The sequence below is a fragment of the Larus michahellis genome, chromosome 6, assembly GCF_964199755.1.
Source record: "Larus michahellis chromosome 6, bLarMic1.1, whole genome shotgun sequence".
Taxonomy (NCBI): Eukaryota; Metazoa; Chordata; class Aves; order Charadriiformes; family Laridae; genus Larus; species Larus michahellis.
Window position 1 is genome coordinate 22251684 of NC_133901.1, and position 20376 is coordinate 22272059.

At 44.4% G+C, this 20376-nt stretch overlaps 2 protein-coding genes across 4 annotated transcripts in view; one reads left to right on the plus strand and one right to left on the minus strand.

Moving 5' to 3' along the window:
• Window positions 1–11889, plus strand: part of LOC141745082 (guanylate cyclase soluble subunit beta-2-like) — a 22029-nt gene extending 10140 nt beyond the window's left edge. For all 3 annotated transcript variants that reach the window (XM_074592223.1, XM_074592222.1, XM_074592221.1), the window contains 7 exons: window positions 1869–2189; window positions 2952–3100; window positions 5411–5557; window positions 5843–5997; window positions 7528–7742; window positions 7832–7954; window positions 8766–11889. In XM_074592223.1, coding sequence (XP_074448324.1) covers window positions 1869–2189; window positions 2952–3100; window positions 5411–5557; window positions 5843–5997; window positions 7528–7742; window positions 7832–7954; window positions 8766–8917 — 1262 coding nt within the window. In that variant the 3' untranslated portion in view covers window positions 8918–11889. The remainder of the gene's footprint in view (window positions 1–1868; window positions 2190–2951; window positions 3101–5410; window positions 5558–5842; window positions 5998–7527; window positions 7743–7831; window positions 7955–8765) is intronic.
• Window positions 11890–13805: 1916 nt separating this feature from the next.
• CCDC195 (coiled-coil domain containing 195) lies at window positions 13806–18484 on the minus strand. The gene is made up of 3 exons (XM_074593032.1): window positions 18220–18484; window positions 16610–16862; window positions 13806–13938 (listed from the first exon to the last, which is right to left on the minus strand). Exons 1-3 carry the CDS (start codon window positions 18482–18484, stop codon window positions 13806–13808), a joined length of 651 nt encoding a protein of 216 aa, XP_074449133.1.
• Between the last annotated feature and the right edge of the window lie 1892 nt (window positions 18485–20376).

The following is a 20376-nucleotide window of genomic DNA, read 5'->3' on the forward strand; positions in this document are numbered from 1 at the left end:
TGTATTGTCAGTCTTGGTTTTGGTTGGGATTCAATGCCTGTTGCCCTGTGAATCTGCCCAGCCCTCAGCTACGGCCTTCTGCTTCACTGGGGACCTGTGGAAAGGACACGATGCCAGCCCTCAGAGCCAGCTCATGGAGCCACTGGGCTCAGCACAGGGATGCACTGAGCTGTGTAAAAGTAACTGTCCAGGTCTCACCTCCCCATAGCTCTACACATCAGCCTGTGCACCTGACAACAGAGTCGCTTTGCCTTGCTAAGAATTTTCTTTGCCAGAGAAATTACTGCTTTGTACGTGGAACAGCATTTTAAACCCAGCCACCCAGCACAGGCCGTGCCAGTCCACAGATCTGGGGTTGCATCTTTGGCACGTACGGACGACGATGAGACGTGGGGCGAGCATTCCCGCAGTAATACGCCACAAGCATCACTCCGGCCAGTGCCCGCTTCCCCTTCGCCCGCGGGAAGGGGCAAGGGATGAAGGGAGCACTTAGCAGCAAAATTCCTGGTGACGTTGGTACAGCTGGAGAAGAGAAATGGCTTTCCCTGCCCCTCCATGCATTTTGATTCCTAAAATGCGAATACATGATTCATTCTTAATTTATGCCTTTGAGGGGAGTTATTTGCTACTGGCTGGGTTTCAAATGTGGATAAAAATAGATTAGTTAGCTGTGCTTTTATTTTTTTATAGTCTCATTTTCAGATTCTGATTTCTGTCTTCACCCCCCTCCCCCCTCGTGTTACATAAGAGTTTACCAGTTAAAATATTTTAGCAAAAAACTTGCTTTAATTTTACTTAGAGGAATAAGTATGGAATGATTCTCTGCTTCGTGTAATTAACTATAATGACATTTGGTTTAAGTGTTCTGTGACCTCAATTTTGCTTCTCTGAACTGTCTAACATGACCTAATTTTCCCTTCTCTCCTTTCACCTTTACATAATGAGTGTCAAATCTGGTATTCCTGAGATTCAGAAAAGATTAAGAGTTTAGGGAGAATCTGAAAAAAGTGAAGTTACCAAAATAAGGAACTTTAAGTAGTCACAGGTACAATCTTACTTCCTCTTATGCTGTCTGGGTTAATTCATATGGTATCTCTGGTGTTCCAATCCTGTTAGTTTTCAAGCTGTTCATCCAGTTGCTCTGGGGATGGGGTGAGAGACAAAGAAAGAAATAGGAATTCCTAGATTGCTGTTCAGAAACCAAGGATACTTATGAAGCAAATAAAGAATAATAATAACAACAACAAAATATAAAAAAAATCAAACCCCTAATCAAATCTCAACAAAGAAAACAAAAACTCAATCCCCACCAAAAATCCCTTCTATCTTTCAGGCATTTTTGTACCTGCTTATTTAGATGATGCTAGTGACTGAAAGCTCCAGCTTCCAGGAAGGAAGGCTCCGTTGACTTTACCGGGGCCACATATTACCCACTGTGAAATTAAACTTTAGATGTTTCACTTAATCTTTGTGAGTCTCAGATCCCCAGTGCATGATGCTGACCCACTGACTTCAGGAACATCTCAAGAACTAGTAGCAGAGCAGAGCAGAGGAGAGGCGAGGAGAGGCAAGATGTTGCGAGCACTGGGGTTCCTCATGAAGAGGAGGCACCTGAAGCATGGTTGGGCTCTGCCTAGCAGTTACAATGAGTGAGTGACTGCTTTCTGGGTCCTGACATTTTTGTTTGCCTAATGTACCTCCTCCAAACAAGTCCACCTCTAAGTCCAGGAAACAGAGTAATTCCTGTGATGACCCTACAAAAAGCCACTGTCCTTAGAACACATCCCCTAAAATTAACATCAATAATACTGAGCATCACGTGAAAGTCCAAGCTGCTAAAAACTCTTACCGACGCTTGTTTCAAACAGGCCAGATGATCTGGATGGAGTCCCTGCAGTGCATGCTCTATCTCTGCTCACCTTTGCTTCGCACTTTGCATGAGCTGGAGGAGCGACAAATGCATATTGCAGACATTGCACCTCACGACGTGACCAGGGATTTGATTCTTCTGAATCAGCAGCGACTGGCGGAGATGGAGCTCTCTAACCAGCTGGAGAGGAAAAAGGAAGAACTGCGGATACTGTCGAAACACCTAGAGGAAGAGAAGAAAAAGACTGAAGCTCTGCTCTATGCCATGCTTCCTCAGCACGTGGCCAACCAGCTGAAAGAGGGGAAGCGAGTTGAGGCAGGTGAATGAATAGGATGCATTCGTGATGCATGATTCGTGCACCAGGTGATGGTGATGGAGAGACTGGGGTGCTGGTGCAGCCCTATTGCCACTGTCGTGGAGTACATTCTCTACTTGGTGGCATTCATGGGTAGGAGGAGGACCACAGATCCTTCATCTCACGGGTAACAAAGCTTAGACTGTTCTTTCAAACAAAGTTTTGGAAGGCGTTTGCCAAAATTGCTCCTTAGGAGGCAAAAGGTGGTAGCAGCTGCCCAGGCAGGGAACAAAATTCAGTGTTTCAACAGGACACTGAGATTTTGTTTTTAACGTGGGTGTACAGGGAAATCAGGGTTCAAAAATGAAACGAATAAAGAAATTTGTCTTTCATAGAAAATTCTCTTAGTTTCTCTATGCTATCTATAAACCTAGAATCATAATTCCTGTTGTTATTAAAGACAGCAAGTAAGAATATGCTTAAATTCCCTTTAGTAAGCACGTATATGAAGTTAGGGGTAAAGAGCTAAGGATATCCTGAATATGGATGGCCAAAGGGATGCATTCAGATGTCTGGACTGTTTGAGATGTGCGATGATTCTTATATTTTATATACTTTTATTTTGACATCTCTCTCTCATATCAGCACCCATATAGCAGTGTTACAACTGATATGTCACACGTCCTAGAAGAATGACGAGAAAGTAATCTTTGCAAAGGGGTCTCCAAGAGATGCCGTGATTGTTCTGCCATTACAAGTACTTACTACTGGTCTTTCTGCTCACAGGAGAGTTCAAGGAGTGCACTATATTGTTCAGCGATGTTGTGACCTTTACCAATATTTGTGCCCAATGTGAGCCTATTCAGATTGTTCTCATGTTAAATTCAATGTACCTGAGATTTGACAGACTGACCACGGTGCATGATGTGTACAAGGTATGTACTGATCGATAAAGGCTATACAAATAGTCTGGAAAAAGATTTTGGTTTTGTTTGGGTCTTTTTTTGTTTTTAAATGCACTTAGATTCTCTTCCCCCCCCAGTGTGATTTTTGATAAACCTTAAAATACTGCATATTTGTAGTAGCCACACTAAAAACCAGGCAGATGTTTAGAATTTTTGGACAGGAATGTGATGTCTATCATGGGCTAGAGTCTCTTTCCACCACGCTAACACCAGAATGGCTGTTCTCTCATACATCTCTCTCTCCCTCCTTTCTTAAATGCCTACCCAACGTGGCAGTATATGCTAGTTTATGGACCAATTTGAATCATTTTCCTCATTCTTTTATTCCAACCTGTGGTAAATAGGTCACTCTATCATTAAGTGTCTCCTTTGGTGTGAAATAACATTATAAACAATACCCAGATGATACCTAGACTTTTGTTTTGCTTCATGAAGATCTTAGGCAGTGGTATAGGCCTCCTGCTGATCCCAAAGAGTATTGATTAGATCTAGACTGTAATGTACACGTTGTCTCCAAACCATGCTGGAAGGATCAGAGCTCTGGTTGACACATAATAATAGCATTATTAACATCTCCAGAGCTACCCAGATTTGTCAAGCTCAAGAGCAGGTCCTGAGTTTCTGTCTGTTATCAGCACATTATGTATTTAGGAAGGCAGAAATAGTAAAGGGTGAAATCCAAATCTTGTTCATTCCTTGCTCATGTTCATTCCATGCAGTTCATCCCGCTATAAATTGTACTGGGAAATCAGAAGCATTTCTGCCTTGGCAAGGAAACTGTATTCAATAATTGAAGCATCCAGGATGTGGCCCACGGATTTTAGGATAAATTAGCATCATATTCTATCTATCTAAATCATACATCATGAGTAAATCATCTGTCACTATAATAATCTCCTTTTGATGCCTGTATATAACTCCTATTAATATTGAAGGAGGTTACCAGGGTACAGAGAAGGAGGATGAGATTACTATTTCAGGGAATTGAGAAAGAAATGAAATCTTGAAATTGATCAATTCTAAGCTTATAAGCATCTGAAGTTATGCATAACTGGTTGGACTCGATGATCTCAAAGGTCCTTTCCAACCGTGAAGATTCTATGATTCTATGATAAATCTTGTTAAATTAAATCTCCTAGCATGGCCAAAAAATAAATAGGGTATCTATTTGCATTAGTAGTTTTTTTACAGTTGCTTTTAATTTGTTACAGAAAATTACTAGTGTTACTATGGGGTTGACTATTTGAGAGGAGATATGTACGGGAACACATTTTTCAAGACTAATGTGCTGAACAGTTTTAAGTCATTCTGTTAATGAACAAACCCAAAGATGAAATTATATTCCCGCTCTTCTATTGGTGTTCATTTTTAAGAAATCCAATTAATCTAATTTAAACTGATCTCTTCCTTAGTCACAGAAAATGTAACAATAAAGTCTCATAAGAGCACTTCAGAAAATTTCCTTACTGCGTAACAGTCTTTTACAGCGAATTTTAAACATATGAGAATTCTCTGTTTCAAACAGGCCTATTCTATTCCCAGTGAAATCTCTGGTACAGGGAGAAACACCAAAGTGTTTCTCAGGCACCTCACCATGCATTCCAAGGAGGCTGGATGCCTGAAGGAGGAGGAACCCTTCAGCATTTGTGTCAGAGGCTGCAGCACGTTGTTGAAAAACAGCAGGTTGTAAGGAAGGATGCTCCCAGTCTGCTTAGTTCACGCTTTGCATTCTCTGACATCCTGGAGACTGGAGGTTTCTTAATTTCATGTGAACCCCTTCATAATAATCACCAGTGAATAGACCATCTTGCTTTATTGTGACTTTTTTTAAAAAGAAATGTCTTTTAAAAAAGAAATATGCTTTTAACACCGTCCTGGTTTGAGAACCAATTGTGAATTAGAGCTAATTAATAGCATTCAGCTATCAGATAACCTCCTGGCTCAGGAGTCTGTGCCTGGGGATAGCTCTTTGCACGTAGGTCTGCCCTGGGTAAGAGGAAGGCAAGAAGTCTGACACTTTCACAGCATCCCTTACTCCTTAGGGTCTCTCATACCGATATCTAAAATGGGTCAAATAAGCAGGGACAGAACACATTGAAATCTTTAGTGTGGAGTCAAGGAAAGGATGCCCATCTGAAGGAAACTCGAACATGCTAGAGCTGTCTAGTGACTGGAAACATCTTCCAGAAGAACGGGGGAGTTGGTAAGCAGAGCTCCAAACAGCAAAGCAGTAGCCTGAGCAAGATGGCATGCTCATATGTTTGTCCCTCTCAATTAAAGGTGGAGACAATTGGCGATGCCTATATGGTAGTAGGTGGCGTCCCTGTGCCCGTACCCACTCACGCTGAGCGAGTTGCTAACTTTGCCTTGGGGATGATAATAGCAGCTAAAGGAGTACAGAACCCAGTTTCTGGAAATCCTATCCAAGTAAGTTGTTAACGCAAAGATGCACGTGTGTCTGTCTGCTACTTGGGTTGGGCTTCTGGTTAATGTGTTGCAGTAGGACATCAAAGAGCTGCTTCTGACTCCTCTATGACATTGGGCAAGGCCACATGGGTATATTTTTCATGAAGAGCCTCTCCCCGTGGATATTTGATATTTTACTGGTGTCCAGTGTTGTGTTAGGATGAACTTTTAGGTGGCTGGATAGCATTAAGAAAGATGTTAAATAACAAGTGACGTTTCTGGGGGGTGTTTTATGTCTTTGTAAAGATTAGAGTTGGGATCCATACAGGTCCTGTCTTGGCTGGAGTTGTTGGAGAAAAGATGCCTCGTTATTGCTTGTTTGGAGACACAGTGAATATAGCTTCCCGGATGGAGAGTCATGGTGTCCCGAGTAAAATTCATCTAAGCTCCAGTGCCTATCAGTGAGTAACTATGATGGAAACGTTGCCTGTTAACTGCTAAAAAACACTGCCTTGACAGCTGCAGCTTTCACATGTAGATGATGCTGTCTTTAGTCACTGATTTATGCAGTTTACTTGTAAAGAGAAATCACTGCTTGCAAAGAGTTTTATTTATTCTCATTATTTCAAATGCACTTGTATATGGAGACAGAGGTTTGAGAGTCTCAATCCTAGAGAGCAAAATATGGTAAAAAAATAATTGTGATAGCTTATTTGGAAATACCAATAGAGTGATGTAAATGTTAGAAAGACGGTCGGAACATTTAATTTGACATCCTGCATAACAAAAGCTTTAAAATCTCTCTGATTGAGCACAACAATTTGTGGCAAAACAGTTTTATTTGCACTTACTAAGGATTAAGTTCATAAACCACTACCTTATTCATGCAGTGAGTAATTTACTTTCCTAAAACTCATGGCACTAAAAATTAAATACTACGTTTTCAAGAATTTTATCTGTGCATAAAATATGTTTGCAAGAGGTGGAAGTGAAGACAAGCTACAAAGGAGGAGTACAAAACCATTGTCTGGGCACGTAGGAATGACATTAGGAAAGCCAGAGCTCAGCTATCATTGAGATGGGCAAAGAAGGTTTGAAGGCAATAACAGGAGCTTCTGCTACGTTAGCAGAAAAGTCTAAATGGAAGTGTGGACCTGCTGTGGCAGGTGATTTAGTGACAGTGCCTTGAATAAAGGCTTGAGTTACTCAAGGCCTCTCTTGCCTCAGTCTACACTGATGAGGTCTCAAGGTCCCTGCACCTAGAGTCAGGGTTCAAGGAGCAGGTGAAGTACCAGTATTGGAAGAAGATCAGGGGTCTTTTGAGAAATCTCAGTCTATAGAAGTATATGGGAGCAGATGGGATGCCTCTAAGGGTAATGAGAGAGCTGGGTGATGGCATTACAGTGCTGCTGACTGTTATCTTTGGAAGGTCATGAAGATCAGCACCGTAGCGAGCGAAGAAAGCCAGATGTTACACCTATATTGAAAAATGGCAAGGAGGGCAGGCTGGAGAACTATAGGCTGGTTAGCTTCATGTCAGTCCCAGTGAAAGTCAAGTCCTCTTGGAAGCCATTTTTGGACACATGAAGGTGGCAATTGGGAATAGCCAGTCTGGATTTACGAGGAGTAAATCATGTTTGACGAACCTGATCGCTTTCTCCAATGAAATGACTGGAGATAGTTCTGTCTAACTGGTATTGGCTGCTTCAGTTCTTAATTCCTAGTTACTGATCAATAAGAACCCTCCACCATACTGAGGTATTTGACTATGTGATCCATTGATTTTTTGATCAGGCTGTACGTGTACAGCTAAAAAGCACAGCACGCTTGAATAAACAGTTGAAACAAACCCTTAGTTGTTCACGGATCAATACTGTTTTTCCCAGACTGTTGTGATTTGATTACTTAGATTACAGTAGCTCTTCTAAAACATCAGTGTCATTTTTGCTAATCTTGAATTTTCCTGTGTCGTTTTGTTTTTGATATTTTAGATGCCTAAAATACAAGAATTTTGAGATGACTGAAAGAGGAGAAATAGAAGTAAAAGGCAAAGGGAAAATGCACACATACTTCCTCGTTAGAAATAAAACTGCAACTGAGAATGAGATAATGGGAAGGCCAATGAAAGGCTTAGATTCTGGCCATGAATCTGTTCAGTCCTTTCAAGAAGGCAGGACTGAAACAATACCAAATTGTCATCAGCCAGGTAGAGTGAACTCCACATCTCTTTCCCCTCCTTGAACAAATGAACTTTAAGACAACTCAATTGAATATTCTTTTCTGTTCTTCTTTCAGTTACTCAGACTCAGCTAGAGAAGGACCAGACCCCAGCTATTGCAATGAAGTATATTGATGGCCCCACAGACGCACAAAACAGCCTCAAAAGAAGAAATCAAGCAAAAACTGCAGATTTAAGAGGTGGTTATTTAGTTACCAGCTAGCAAAGACAATAGAACTAGGAAGTAACTGAGGCTGAGTCTTGCAGCTTTGTTATATTCATCTTCTGAATAATGTTTTACTCAAGCAAGAAATTCATGCCAACATATCCATGTTGGTGAAATTAACCATTCTGCACGCTGTTTAGGGCCAAACAAATTCACCTGCAGAGCAATCCTGGGTGTTAATTGTGCACTAGGGAAAAAGAAGCTGACATAGCTGTCAAACCCCAGAGTCCTCCTGGTAGTGCAAACAGAACGGATAAGTGGTAGACAGCTCTTCACGTGGGCGCACCCCAATTGTTCATGTACACATCGGTACCAAAACCTTACCACACAAACCCAATACAACCTCTTTTCCTAGAAAAAGCTGCCATTATTATTTGTAGTTATGGGGAAGCCCTTATCAACTCAAACCTGAGAGAGAGAGACCTCATGGGTTCTGCAGCCTGTCTGTCCTCAAGCCAGTCTCTGGCAGGGGTTAGGAGGATTTATTACCACGCCCATGTTCTGCGACCAAAGTTCGTTGTCCTTTGAAGTATCTGATACTGAAAAACAGATAATGGGTCTGATGCCATAACAGCCTAATCTAAGGCAGCAAGTCTTGTAATTCTATTTGCATGTTTTGTGGATTTCATGAAGACTAAATATGTTGCCACTGATTACTAGAAAATATTTTACTGCCTTCCCTCCCACCCGCTTAGACGCGGTAGTTAATGTAGTATATGGTGTGCTGACAAACAGAAGCCTCTACGGTCATTGAAAACTCACGCTAAAGGAGTGTTTCCTTTCAGGCAAAACTTACGATTCCAAAAGCGATGGGAGTCTCCATGGCAACCAGCATGCAGATGATGGTCCTTGTCCTCTAAGCCAGGGAAGAGTCAAGCCTGCTACTGAAGAATCACGGATCAGAAACGTTCGCTCTAATTTTTGCACTTTACTCTAAGTTTCTTACTTTTTACATTAAACAGAGGAATTTTATTATAATTTAGTGCATTTTGCTGTTGTGGGACTGATTTTGTATATCAAGTACCACATGATTTTGTAAAAAAAAAAAAGAAAACAAAAGAAAAAAGACATTTCATCACAGTTTTCAGCAAAAAGAAAATAATGGAGGATATTTTTTTTAAATCAATCTACGCATGCCATATAATACTCCCACTGGAGAATGAAACCACCACAAGATGCTTTGACGACCTATTTTTCAGCCTCTGCCATGTCTTTGGATGTCCCTGTGTAAAAATCACTTTTTGGTATGTCATGCAGCAAATTGAGAAAGAGGTGACTCATCCAGCTAGAAATATTCCTACTCAAATCAGCACTTGCCATAAAAGAAACATTCCCTGAAGTGACCATCTGTCTTGACTTCAGCACAGCCAACTTCTCCACGTAAGGTTAGCGGAGTCTGAGCTACATTTTAACTGTGATGACAGTTTGATCTCCTAATGGGTCTTTTATTGGGTAAAAGCATTACGCAGTAGAAGTGCCGAATAGATCTAATACAACCTGTATTTTTCCAGCCAGAAGAGAAAATTCTGTGTATTTTATAGCACACAGCAGTAAAACCCCATCCGTGACCTTTGAACCAGCTGTCCATGCTGTACTTAGATGATCGTAGAAGGACACACACGTGGAGTTACGTAGCATCACAACACTGAAGGACTGTTCAAGGCCTATGAACTATTTGAGACCTTCAAACGAGTTGCCAGTTTATTTCTCATTTTCTCACCCCAGTTAAAGAAAAATAAAGTCTCAGGACTCAGCCTGTCAGTGCTGGAATTAATGTTGTTAATGTCATTGAAAATAACGGCATTAAAAATCAACATTACTTACCTGGTGTCAGAGGCTCCTCAGCTGAATTACTTCCACGCTGCTATATTCTTAGATTATGACTTATCATAAATGGCAGAGAAAAATTGAAGTTCAGCTGTCAGGGATTTAAGATGTAGGAGCAAAAATACAATGGATATAAAGGTTGTGGACAATTTGGCACATCATAAATTGTGCTCTCCCTCCCATAAGGGGAGCTTGGAGTAGGTGGAACGTGCTTGTACTGGGTGACTTTGACAGGAGATGCGCCCTGCACACCCATTTATTACCTGTGGGCATGGGTTCGTTGTCTAAGGATGCAAGCATGGGACCTATTTGAACTTTGAGCAAGAACTCACTGCAGATGATAACGTTACTCCTCTGTTACAGCCTGGAGCATCACATTTCCACCTCTGTGTCTGTGGCAAGAGTGAGGCTCTTTAAACACCAGACAGAGAGGTAAGACTGATGAAAGGCATCTCTTCCTCTCTATAATATAACAAGATGAAATTTCACCTGGTCAGATTTTCTTTCTATATCTCTGAGGCAGTGGCTCCCTTGTCTGGGTGCTCTACAGCTCTGACTAGTAGTGTCTGCAAGTAGTGCAGACCAGCAGAGGAGGACGTGTAGAGCAAAACCATCAGTGCTGTTGTCCACACTACAGATATTTCAGAGGGCTTGCTAGTGTGGTCCCACTCACTGAATACCTGTTAGATTTTGGAGCACCTTACAAGCACATCCTCCGACTTAGTTTCATCCAGAAGATATCCATTTGTGTGCTTCGAGACCACTCCTCAATGTGAAGCAAAGGCTGGTAAGTGGGTTTGACCAGGAAATTCACTCAGGAGGGTACTCCTGACTCTGAAATGCTGATGTAGACGCACCCTTTAACATTAGCACTTTTCACAGTATAACTGAGGTGCACCATTCTGGGAGAATGCAGTTTCATGAATGGCAGGATTTACTTATTTATAATGATTTTGCTATCTAGGCACTGTTCATTATTTTGGTAAGGGCGAGATCTACTGTAGGTTGAAGATGCATCTAAGGATTATTATTGTTAACTTGGATATCAAGATTTTAAACATTTGACTGTGTGCTACCCTCAGACACACAACATCTAAATTTCACCTTCATCCTCGGTAACTCCTCCCCGTGGGCCCAGCGCTCATGGCTTTGCACTTATGCATTATGAACACAGCTTCAAAAAGACTTTCCTAAAGAAAGACAATGCCCAACTTCTCCCTCACTTACAATGATTTAAACATGAAGTTAAATCGGCACCACTGATTCAAGTTGAGAATCAACTCTGACAAGACTTCTTTGTCTCCAACCTAGCGATGCGTTTCACTGCTCTTGACTGGTCATGCTGATGGAACGGAGAACTCGTCGTTTAACAAATGGCAGTGGTGGACTCTCTCTTTATCAGCATTTGCTATGGAGATTTAAAGCAACAGCCCCAAGCACAAGCCTGACACAGGGGTGTACGTCTCTGAGAGCGTACATGCCAATGCAGGAGGGAACCTCTTGCTGTCTCAGCTGCTCTTGCAGTCCCATACTTATGTGGCTGAATATGACTGACCAGCTCTCCAAAAGGAATGATTTCCAATTGGAAATGCTCTGTAATCCAACAAGCCTGGCTATCGGTGACTAGGGCTTAGTATATATTCCAGAGTGGTTTTAGGTAGAAGCCCAGGCCTCCTCTGAACTTGTATGGATTCTCTTGGGAAGAAGAAAGAAAAGGACCATGGTTTAATTGCTGCCTATATCTCTCTGCCCAAATTTTAACATGTGCTTTGCTTATTCCCGCCCTTTTTGCGCTGAACAATCTATGAATGTTTAATATTGGAATGTTTTAATTGCCAGTAAGAGCTCCATGGTAAGTGACTTCATGCTGTGCTGTGGTAAAACTGATGTGCTAAGTGGCTTCTCTGTGGCCTCTGCTACAACGTGGTTCTCCTGGAGATGCAGAGCTAGGTCAAATCTGCACAATTGCTTTTAAAAATCAATGATGTGCCTGTGCATCATCGTATGTTCTTAAGTCTGTGGGCACTGCTAAAGACTGCAAAAGTATAATTCAAAAATAAATCTTTCCATGAATATACTGATGGCCATTTGTCAATGACTGCTTTGATTCCTTTCCCTCTTTTGCCTTCCACCTTTTCTGTTCATTTTCCTTCTGAGGATAGAAAAGTTTAAGTCCATTATACCTTAATAAATGCCCAGTGAGTTTAATTTCTTGACTGTACACAAAGTTATATGTATTTGTGAGACACCAAATTGGCAGCCAGTATTGTCACTGTCATATGCTTACTAATACACAGTCTTAGTGTCAGTGACCTATCTACATTGAATTGTCATGAAAAGGGTGGGAGAAGCGCATTCCCTTTGCTGCTTCATGGAAGCTGAGGCTTAGAAAACTTAAAAGTTGAGATTTTTGAAAGCTTTCTAGCGCATATGGAATCCGAAATCCCATTACAAACACCAAATCTGGTGTTCCACCATGAATTTTCATAGACCTTAGGTAACTCAAAGGTCTAGGGGCCAGATTTTAAAAGACATTTGTTGTTACTTTGCTAAGTGAAATCGACTGGATTTAGATGCTTAACTGAACACATATGCCATGTCCTGTTTCTGGCAATGGAGCTTTCATTAAAACATTTACAAACCACTTCCCTGTAAATGCCTTCTAAAACGAGCTGTTCAGTAGACTTTCCAAACTGTAACCTCATTTGCTGGAAATCACTGATTCATTACTTCTGCCATTACAATGCAACTCTCTATGGACCCAAGCTGAAAATAAAATCCACAAATAAAATAGCATTGAAAGTGAAATCATTACTTCATTGGTGAGAATCTATTAGAAATGTACTTGAATATACAAAACGGTGCATTTCAAAATGAGAAAAGGAGCACAGATTTTTATACAACATTACGGATAATCCAGAGGGGATTTTTTTCCACCAGGTCTCTGCTTTCACTTTTGAAGCCTCGAGTTTAAGAATAGACAATGAGATGAACATCTTCTTTAAAGTTACTAGTACGAACACCTACTGTTCATGCGTTCTCTGTGCAATCCAATTTTCAGTGCTGCCTGTACATAAAGAAACAGCAATTTTGTGCAGTATTTTTGGTCCATAAGTACTTGTAATCAAAATAAACAAGTGGGACACAGTCTTTACTCATATGACTAGAGCTAGCAAGTACTCATCATTTTTTACAAGCAGTTTGTACTTCTCTCTCACATTTATTTTGCATCCGTTTGCTGAATTTCTGCTAATGATTCTTGATCCCAGCCACGCTTGGAAGACATTCCTGAAAAATTCTGATATTAAAAATTCTTCCTATTTTGATCTGGTGTATGATGTCTAGTCTCTGACCGGATGAACACACCAAGTCAGAAACAGATTTGCAGTCACATTTACATACTGATTAGCACTTACTTTCCCCTGTGCCCCCTTAGAGATGAACCCCAAATGGACATAAAGAGTCATTGCCAAGCTTTGTAGAAATTCAGAGTGATGTTAAGAGGGCATTACAGATTCAGCTAACTTTGCTGTGTTAGTATCGTTAAGTTTCAAAGCTTCACATACAGAGAAAACCTGACAGGCTCTTTAACAGCTCTCATTTTGTCACTCACATCAAATACCTTTCTGACAAGGGAATCGGCAAACACAAGTGGCAACATGATTTCCACTGTTTGTGACAAACACCTCGAAATCGGCTTCAACGTCCTGTTTACAGCAGTCCTAAGGTGAGGCATCCTTCAGACACATTGCACAGAAGCTACTGTGTGGAGGAACCTTTGCTATCGTGTGGCTTCATCACGGTGCTCCGTCTTCCAGGCGGCTTCGGCGTGGCTTCCATTTCCTTGCTAAACATGGGGCCAGTGACCCGCAACACAGGCTGGGTGGTTCTCCGCAGGCACCCTGCCAAAGCGTTTTGCAGGAAAGGAACCTGACACGTAGCTATCATTTAAGGCCAATTTATCTCAAGAATCAATGGGCCTTTAAAAATTCACCAGCTCACATGTCCTTTTCAGTGATGGTGGTTAACCGTTTTGTGCTTTGATTCTGTGGGCTTTTGAGAGAACCCCGATTTTCAGCATATGATGACATATCCATTGGTAAGAGGAAACTAACGGCCTTTACTTTACCCCTGGAGAAAAACAAGAAAGCATTATGAGGATTAAAAATGTATAAAATATGTAAAGAAACTAAATAAAACCACCCCAGCAAGCAAAAGGTAAATGCTTTCAGCGCTTGCACGCCGCACGGAGGCAGGAATTCATGTCCCGCTGGGACAAAGCTCACACGGTCTTCCCACGGGACCGAGCATGGCTTGCCTGTCTGCTGGAAGCATCTGCCTTTTTCCACCCATCCTTACGGCTCCCTGTCAGACTGTGAAAACAGAGGGACAGGCTCCTTTATGTGTCCCCAAAGCAGTTGTTTGGCAAGTAAGAGGACTGGGTTTTGCAGAGCTTTGCTTTTCGTTCTGAGTCTCCTCTGCAATCACTGGCAGCTCACTCCGGCCCTTGGGGAACAGGAGAAAGGAAAGCCATGAAACTATGGAAGTACTTCTTGTTGGTTACAGGGGGGTGTCTGTGATTTCCTTGCCCCTTCTCACCTGCCAGTTAGACCTGTCCCACTGGAAGGTGAAACGCCTGAACACCCCAGTGGTGACATTTGTACTAAATGTGCCTTGTGCATTTTGTAGTTTTACTGTAACAGTCCTGAAAACAATTCCCAGCCTCCCCTATCCTGCCTAGTGTATTAAAATATTTAGTCTTTTTTATTTACCCAAGAAAGTGGGAGTCATGGTATAAAGAATGCTTTAGCATATATGAATGAAAATGTCATAGACATGCAAATTAATGAGTATTTATTAGCAGGGCTGTCATTTTATTACTTGGACACAACTGCACTCGAGATAAATCCAAGGTGCTACCTCTAAAGAGTTCATTTTAAAGCAGAAATATTCAACGTCACATACAGGATTATAGTTTTGGAACAAGGTGTGAGAAAACTAAAATAAACAAAGAGAAAAACCTGTCACGGCTCAGCATGCTGGGAAGCAAAAATGTCATCACTGTAAAAAATTAAGCTTAATTAGCTTGCTGAACTCATTGCCACAAATTATCCCACTAGTTAAAAGCTTACAAAGATTTCCCTCTGTGTTAGACCTTTGTGTATATAAAGGGAAACATCCACCATTTCGACCAGAAAATATATAAATTTTTTTGCCATATAAGAAACACAAAGCTTTAACCTTCAGGATATGACCCAGGCTGTAGAGGGGGGTAGGTAAAAGGCCTTTCCACAGCCATTCCTGCTCCTAAAGCAGCAACATTGAGCAGCCGAGGGGCATGGTGCCACACTCACTGCCGTTCCCAGCTGACAAGGCAGCTCTAAAGAGAGCAATAAAATAACAAGCGCCGTTCCTTTGGCCACTGGGTAACGGATGCTCTTAAACCCGTAGGTCCCGAGGCATTAGTTGTAATTGATCTATGTCGCTATTTCGATTGCTTTGAAAGCTGTCTTTCCCCTTAGGAGAAAGCAGCAGAATTTGCCGTTGCCGTTCCTGCTCCTGCAGACTGACCCCGTGTTTCCTAACACACACGCGCACACACACACACACACACACACACACACACACGAGGGGCGTTTATGTGCACCGAGAGTCTTAAGTTTCCCTGAACCCAGCGGAGCATAGGCTGAAATCCAGAGTTACAGGGTCAGGGTGCTTTTGAAAACGATCCCAGATCCCTGCCAGGGACTAAATTTAGGTGTTTAAATGCTGTAAAACATCTGACCCTCAAACGCCCTTACAAGGAACCATAGGTGCCTGTGAAAACTTGACCTCGTGGTCCCCTCCCAGTGCCGGTGAGGAGCGGGGCTGCTGGCCGGGTTTGCCCGGGGGGCGTGAGGGGCTGTGCCTGCTCCGCTCCGGGGACGCGGTGCCGTGGGGGGGGTACAGGGTGACAGCCGACACAGGGCCACACGGACGGGGACGTCAGTGCAGGCGGCAGAAGCCATTACAGCCCTCGGGAGTCCTGTCCCGGGACGTGTGTGGGCAGGCAGACCCACCGGCTTCTCCGTGTTCAAACACACCTGGCTTCAAGGACATTTGGACCCTTTCTCTTTTCAGCCCGACACGATCAGTGCTAAAATCAGCAATCTAAATGGATTCCCAGGGCGTGTATCGGCACCGGGAGTGACTGGGGATATCACGTATCGCACTCTCATTACTGGTGCTTCTACCTTTGATGGTTGCCCTGTGTGGGAAAGCTTCTCATCAGAGACCACAGACGCCCAGGGCTTGTCCAGCAGCCATTTCACTTCATTTAGAAGCTGTCCCGAGAATATTTTTCTCAAGGCTGAAAGCGTTAACTGGTAATGCTTCAATTGCAGGGGAAAGATGATACAGTGTGTATAAATCCACGGGCCATATTAACCACACGTTCAAAAGCATAGTTCAGAGTTCCTCGATATCTCCATGCTTTTTGTTCAAAGTTTAAAAAGCCTTTTCAAGCTTAGCTTGTCAATCTGCAAAACCCTGCCTGGCTTTAAAGTGGAGAAGATTTCAACCCCCTTCCCCCTCCCCTCTCCTTTCTATAGCAGATCTAAACTGCTAACGCTGACGATCTTGACATGTTGCAAGGAGGAGCAGGACATCTTTCCCATCTGCTCAATGCCCATATACATTCAAACAATCAAAAATTTTGCTGATAACGAACTAAAACCCAAAGCAACGTCCATATGTATTAATTACTGGGTGAAACCGGCAGCTAGCCCTGGAAGCCGATGCCCTGAAGGCAAACTGAACCCACCTGCACCTATAGACATGCCCCTGAAACAGCTCCGTTTTCCTGGAATGGCTGTTGGAGAGGCAGTTGGCCAGTGTTTTTTGGAGCCCCTTCTCCTCCCCGCTGTCGAGCTGTGTTGCGGCAGGAGGGGCTGGTGGCGGGGCACGGCCCGGCACCTCCGGGAGCCCATTGCTCGGGGGCCTCTGTTGGGACCGCGCGGCAGAAGAAGCAGGCGCTGGCAAAGGAGTGGGGTAGCGCCGCACCGTCATGGTGGTATCTGAGTAGCAGAGACAAAAGCAGAGCTAGGAACAATAATAATGAGAATTCAGATATCCCCCATGTATTTTTAATCACTTTCATTTGGCTCAAAAAAGTTTTGTATGTGAGGAGGCCAAAAGGCAGAAGAGGCCAAACTGCCCCTTTGGGTCCCAGCCTTTCCCCTGGATGGCAGCTGGAGAGGAAAAGCCACGTGGCTGGAAAGCACTCTGCACATCTGCCTCGCTTGCCAAAAGACCAGTCGGCCATTCCCAAGCTGACGGCACCCACAGCCACCAACAGCCCCAGTTTCAGAGGCCCTCAGGTTAGTGACCGGAGCACGGGGCTCAGTGGGCTTGGCAAGCAGGCGTTATTCATAGCTTCGTGCAAACCCACGAGTACTGTTCAGCCTCTCATCTCGTTCATTTTCACAGACTTGTCTCAAAACTTGTAGAGGCATTTCTCCACGGCCTGGACCTCTCCAGGAGGCTGGTTCAGAGCTGAGGCTAGGTTGGCCACAGGACCTGTGGAGCACATGGACTGTAATGGCAGCTGCAACTCATAGCACACACCATGCTAATGCCAAGAAGCTGCGTTAGGGAACCAGTTTTCCAGTGGCCTGGATGTGACAGACACCAGACAAGGAGGTGACAGGCCTCAAGAACATACGATACCCAACAGCCTGACCCTGCCAATAAACACATCCAATTCTAGATAACCGCTTCTCACAAAACAACATTTTGCTCTAATTCCTGCTTCATTAAATCCTCCAGAAGCCCCAGCCAGAATTCTATAACTGAGGAATATTCCCATTTTTCCCCTCTGATAAAATTGTGAAGAGATGGTATTCCTTTGGCCCCTCTCTCCTTCAGCCTAAACTAACTGCATTATCTGCAAAAAGAAACTGCACATCTGGTGCGATGTATGCAATGCATCACTATTTGTTACTATTTGTAGAGTTTTTCTCACCTTTTACTAAGGTAATAGAGGTTACGGCACAATTATAACCGTTGGTGCTTTTCTGTCTGAAACAGACAGGGGACTGGCATGGGCAAAACTCTATCGAGATAGTCCATGCCCATGAAATCTTAAAGCAGTAAGGCAAATTCTGCTTAGGAAAAGAGAAATTGAACTCTTTGAGTTGAACTCTCAACAGTTCAGTTGAGCAGCAGCAACATTCTCCACTCCATCCCACACGCAGCTTGGGGGATGCATGTACCCCATCAAAAGACCCCAGAGTGAGACACCCCGTTAAGGCGGGTTTGGGTGTGGGCACTGAAGGAGGCCAGAGCACTCCCATCAAGTTGACTAGACAGACGGCCGGTGGCTCATCTCCCATCATGGGAGGTCCGTCATGGGCAGCCCTGGCTCTTCAGTACCTGTCTGCTCCTTTGGCGCGGGAGGAGGACCGGCTGCGATGTTTCCATGCAGGGATGCTGGAGGGCCAGCTGGTCCTTCCCCATCATCAGCGAGGCTCCTCACGTCACCGTTCCCACCTCCTCTTGCTGCTCCTCTCTCCAGCGGCGCCACGCTCTGCCTGCAGACCTGCAGCTCTCCTCTCAGGGCCCTGTTTTCCCTCTCCAGCTTGTTGATTTGGGAACGCATCTTGCGGATGACCTGGAGGAGGTGCATGTTTCCCTCCATGGTCCCACGCCGTGCAGCAAGCCTCCTGCCCTGCGGAGAAGCTCCTGAGCCAGCAATGGGCAGACCCTGCCCTTAAAACCTCTGGACAATAGGAGTCCCTGCTGCAGGCAGGGCTTGGGCCAGCTCCCTGCGCTGGGAGGGCTGGAGCGGGCTGGCAATTTATTAAGAGAGAGGCCCATAATTTATTGATTCGAGGTCTCGTGTTTCAGAGCGGAGCCGGGCCTTTTACTTGCGGCACAAATCACTGTCAACACAATACCGCTACCTCATCGCACAACCCTCCCCCCCCACCCCGGCTTACCTCAGGCTCTGGGTTCCTCCAAACGGACCAGGGAGGAAGAATCCACCTGGATCCCGTTTCCTTTGCATTACCCGAAAAGGCCAGCGACCACCTCTGCGGCACAGAGGGACACGTTGTCCTTTGCTGGGCAACAATCCGTCCCTCCCTCAACGCTGGGTGAATTATTCATTTTCCCTCTTCGCATCTGGAAAAGAATGAGCAATTTCTCAAAGGAAAAGTAGATTTCCAAATGAAAGCTGAGTTAGCGCATTGTATTAACAAGGTATTGTATTGTATTAACAAGGTACACCAACAGCTGAGGTGGACGAGCAGGTAAACTAAAGCTCTCCCAAAGGCCCACAGCAGAGCTCGCTGCCCCTTCCTGGGTGCTTGGGGAGGTTTGCTGGAGTGGAGTGGCTGCACCAGCATCCACGAACGTAAGGAGAGACAGGCCGGGCATGAATCTTGCATTAGGAAGGGGAACACAATCCTCCGCGCTGCCCTCATCGCCTAGTACCTAAAGCAATCCTTCTGCTGGCAATAAAATGCATAAAACTGCAGAATAGCCTCTCCCCCCACCTCTAACTTACTTCAAAATATAAAACTGAGAAAGCCAGCAGGAAAATAGTTTAACAAACCTTTCGCTTTGAGACCATTCAAACACTTCCCACTGGCTCAGCAGTGACTCAGGAATATCTGAGAAAATAAGAACCTGTCGGCCACATGCATTTCCCGGCTTCGCAACCAGAGGCAGGTGGAAGGAAGTAAAGCTGGTGTGAGATGCTCAAAGTAAGAGATGACATGGTTATATTTTTTCCAGAGGGTCTCAGAGGAGGGCTACAGCGAGGAAGCCATCAGGTCTTGGGGAGGATCTGCCGCCCAGCAGCTACCGCAAAGTTGGGCAGAAACTGCTGCTAGTGAGAGAAAAACAGGGATGCAGCAAGGAGCTTTGCCGTGGGGGCAATGCTGCTGTCTGGGGAGCAGCATCCTCAAAAAGTGCTGCGTAAGGACCAAGTGGTTCCCGCGGTTCACACTGTGCTCGCTGCCGCTCTGACCTACAGCAGCACGCCGTGCCTCAGCAAGGGCAGGTAGGACTTGCTGTAAGACCTGCATGAATACACAGCTACGCTAAGTTTTCCAGTGGCACAAGGCTGGGGACTGGGAGCTGTGGGAGTCACAGGCAGCCCTGCCATCACCTCTCGGGGACCTCTCCAGAGGCCTCTGCGCAATTCGGGCTGCGTGCAGAGAGGTAACACAAATCTGAGTTTTCAGGCTGCAAACAAAGCCCACAGCAGCCACGATCTCTCCTGAAATCACAGTGCAAGGGGAGGAGCACATCGGCCCTGCTGTGCTTCCCCTGCCCGCTGTGGGGCTGCTGACACTGGGCTTGACGTGCCGGCATCAGTCTCGGCAAAGCTCCTGGTGGGTGGCGGCTGCCCTCTCTCCAGCCCGGACGGATTGCACCACCAACAAGCATCAGCTTATGTTGAGGTTATTTCCTCCCCTCCAGAGAGGTGCATGTTGCTGAGGACATCGCAATATACAAATGGGAAGGAGTGGGCAAAGCTGGGCTCAGAAACGGGCTTGGACCCAGGCTTAAATAACAGTGCAG

Excerpts from the sequence above, each read along its gene's own strand:
- CCDC195 (XM_074593032.1), bottom strand. The coding sequence starts at position 18,484 with ATGGAGGGAAACATGCACCTCCTCCAGGTCATCCGCAAGATGCGTTCC. Across the intron at positions 16,863-18,219 it reads CGCGCCAAAGGAGCAGACAG|ATACCACCATGACGGTGCGG; the intron begins GTACTGAAGAGC and ends TCTGCTACTCAG. Across the intron at positions 13,939-16,609 it reads GGGCATGTCTATAGGTGCAG|GGGTAAAGTAAAGGCCGTTA; the intron begins GTGGGTTCAGTT and ends GTTTTTCTCCAG.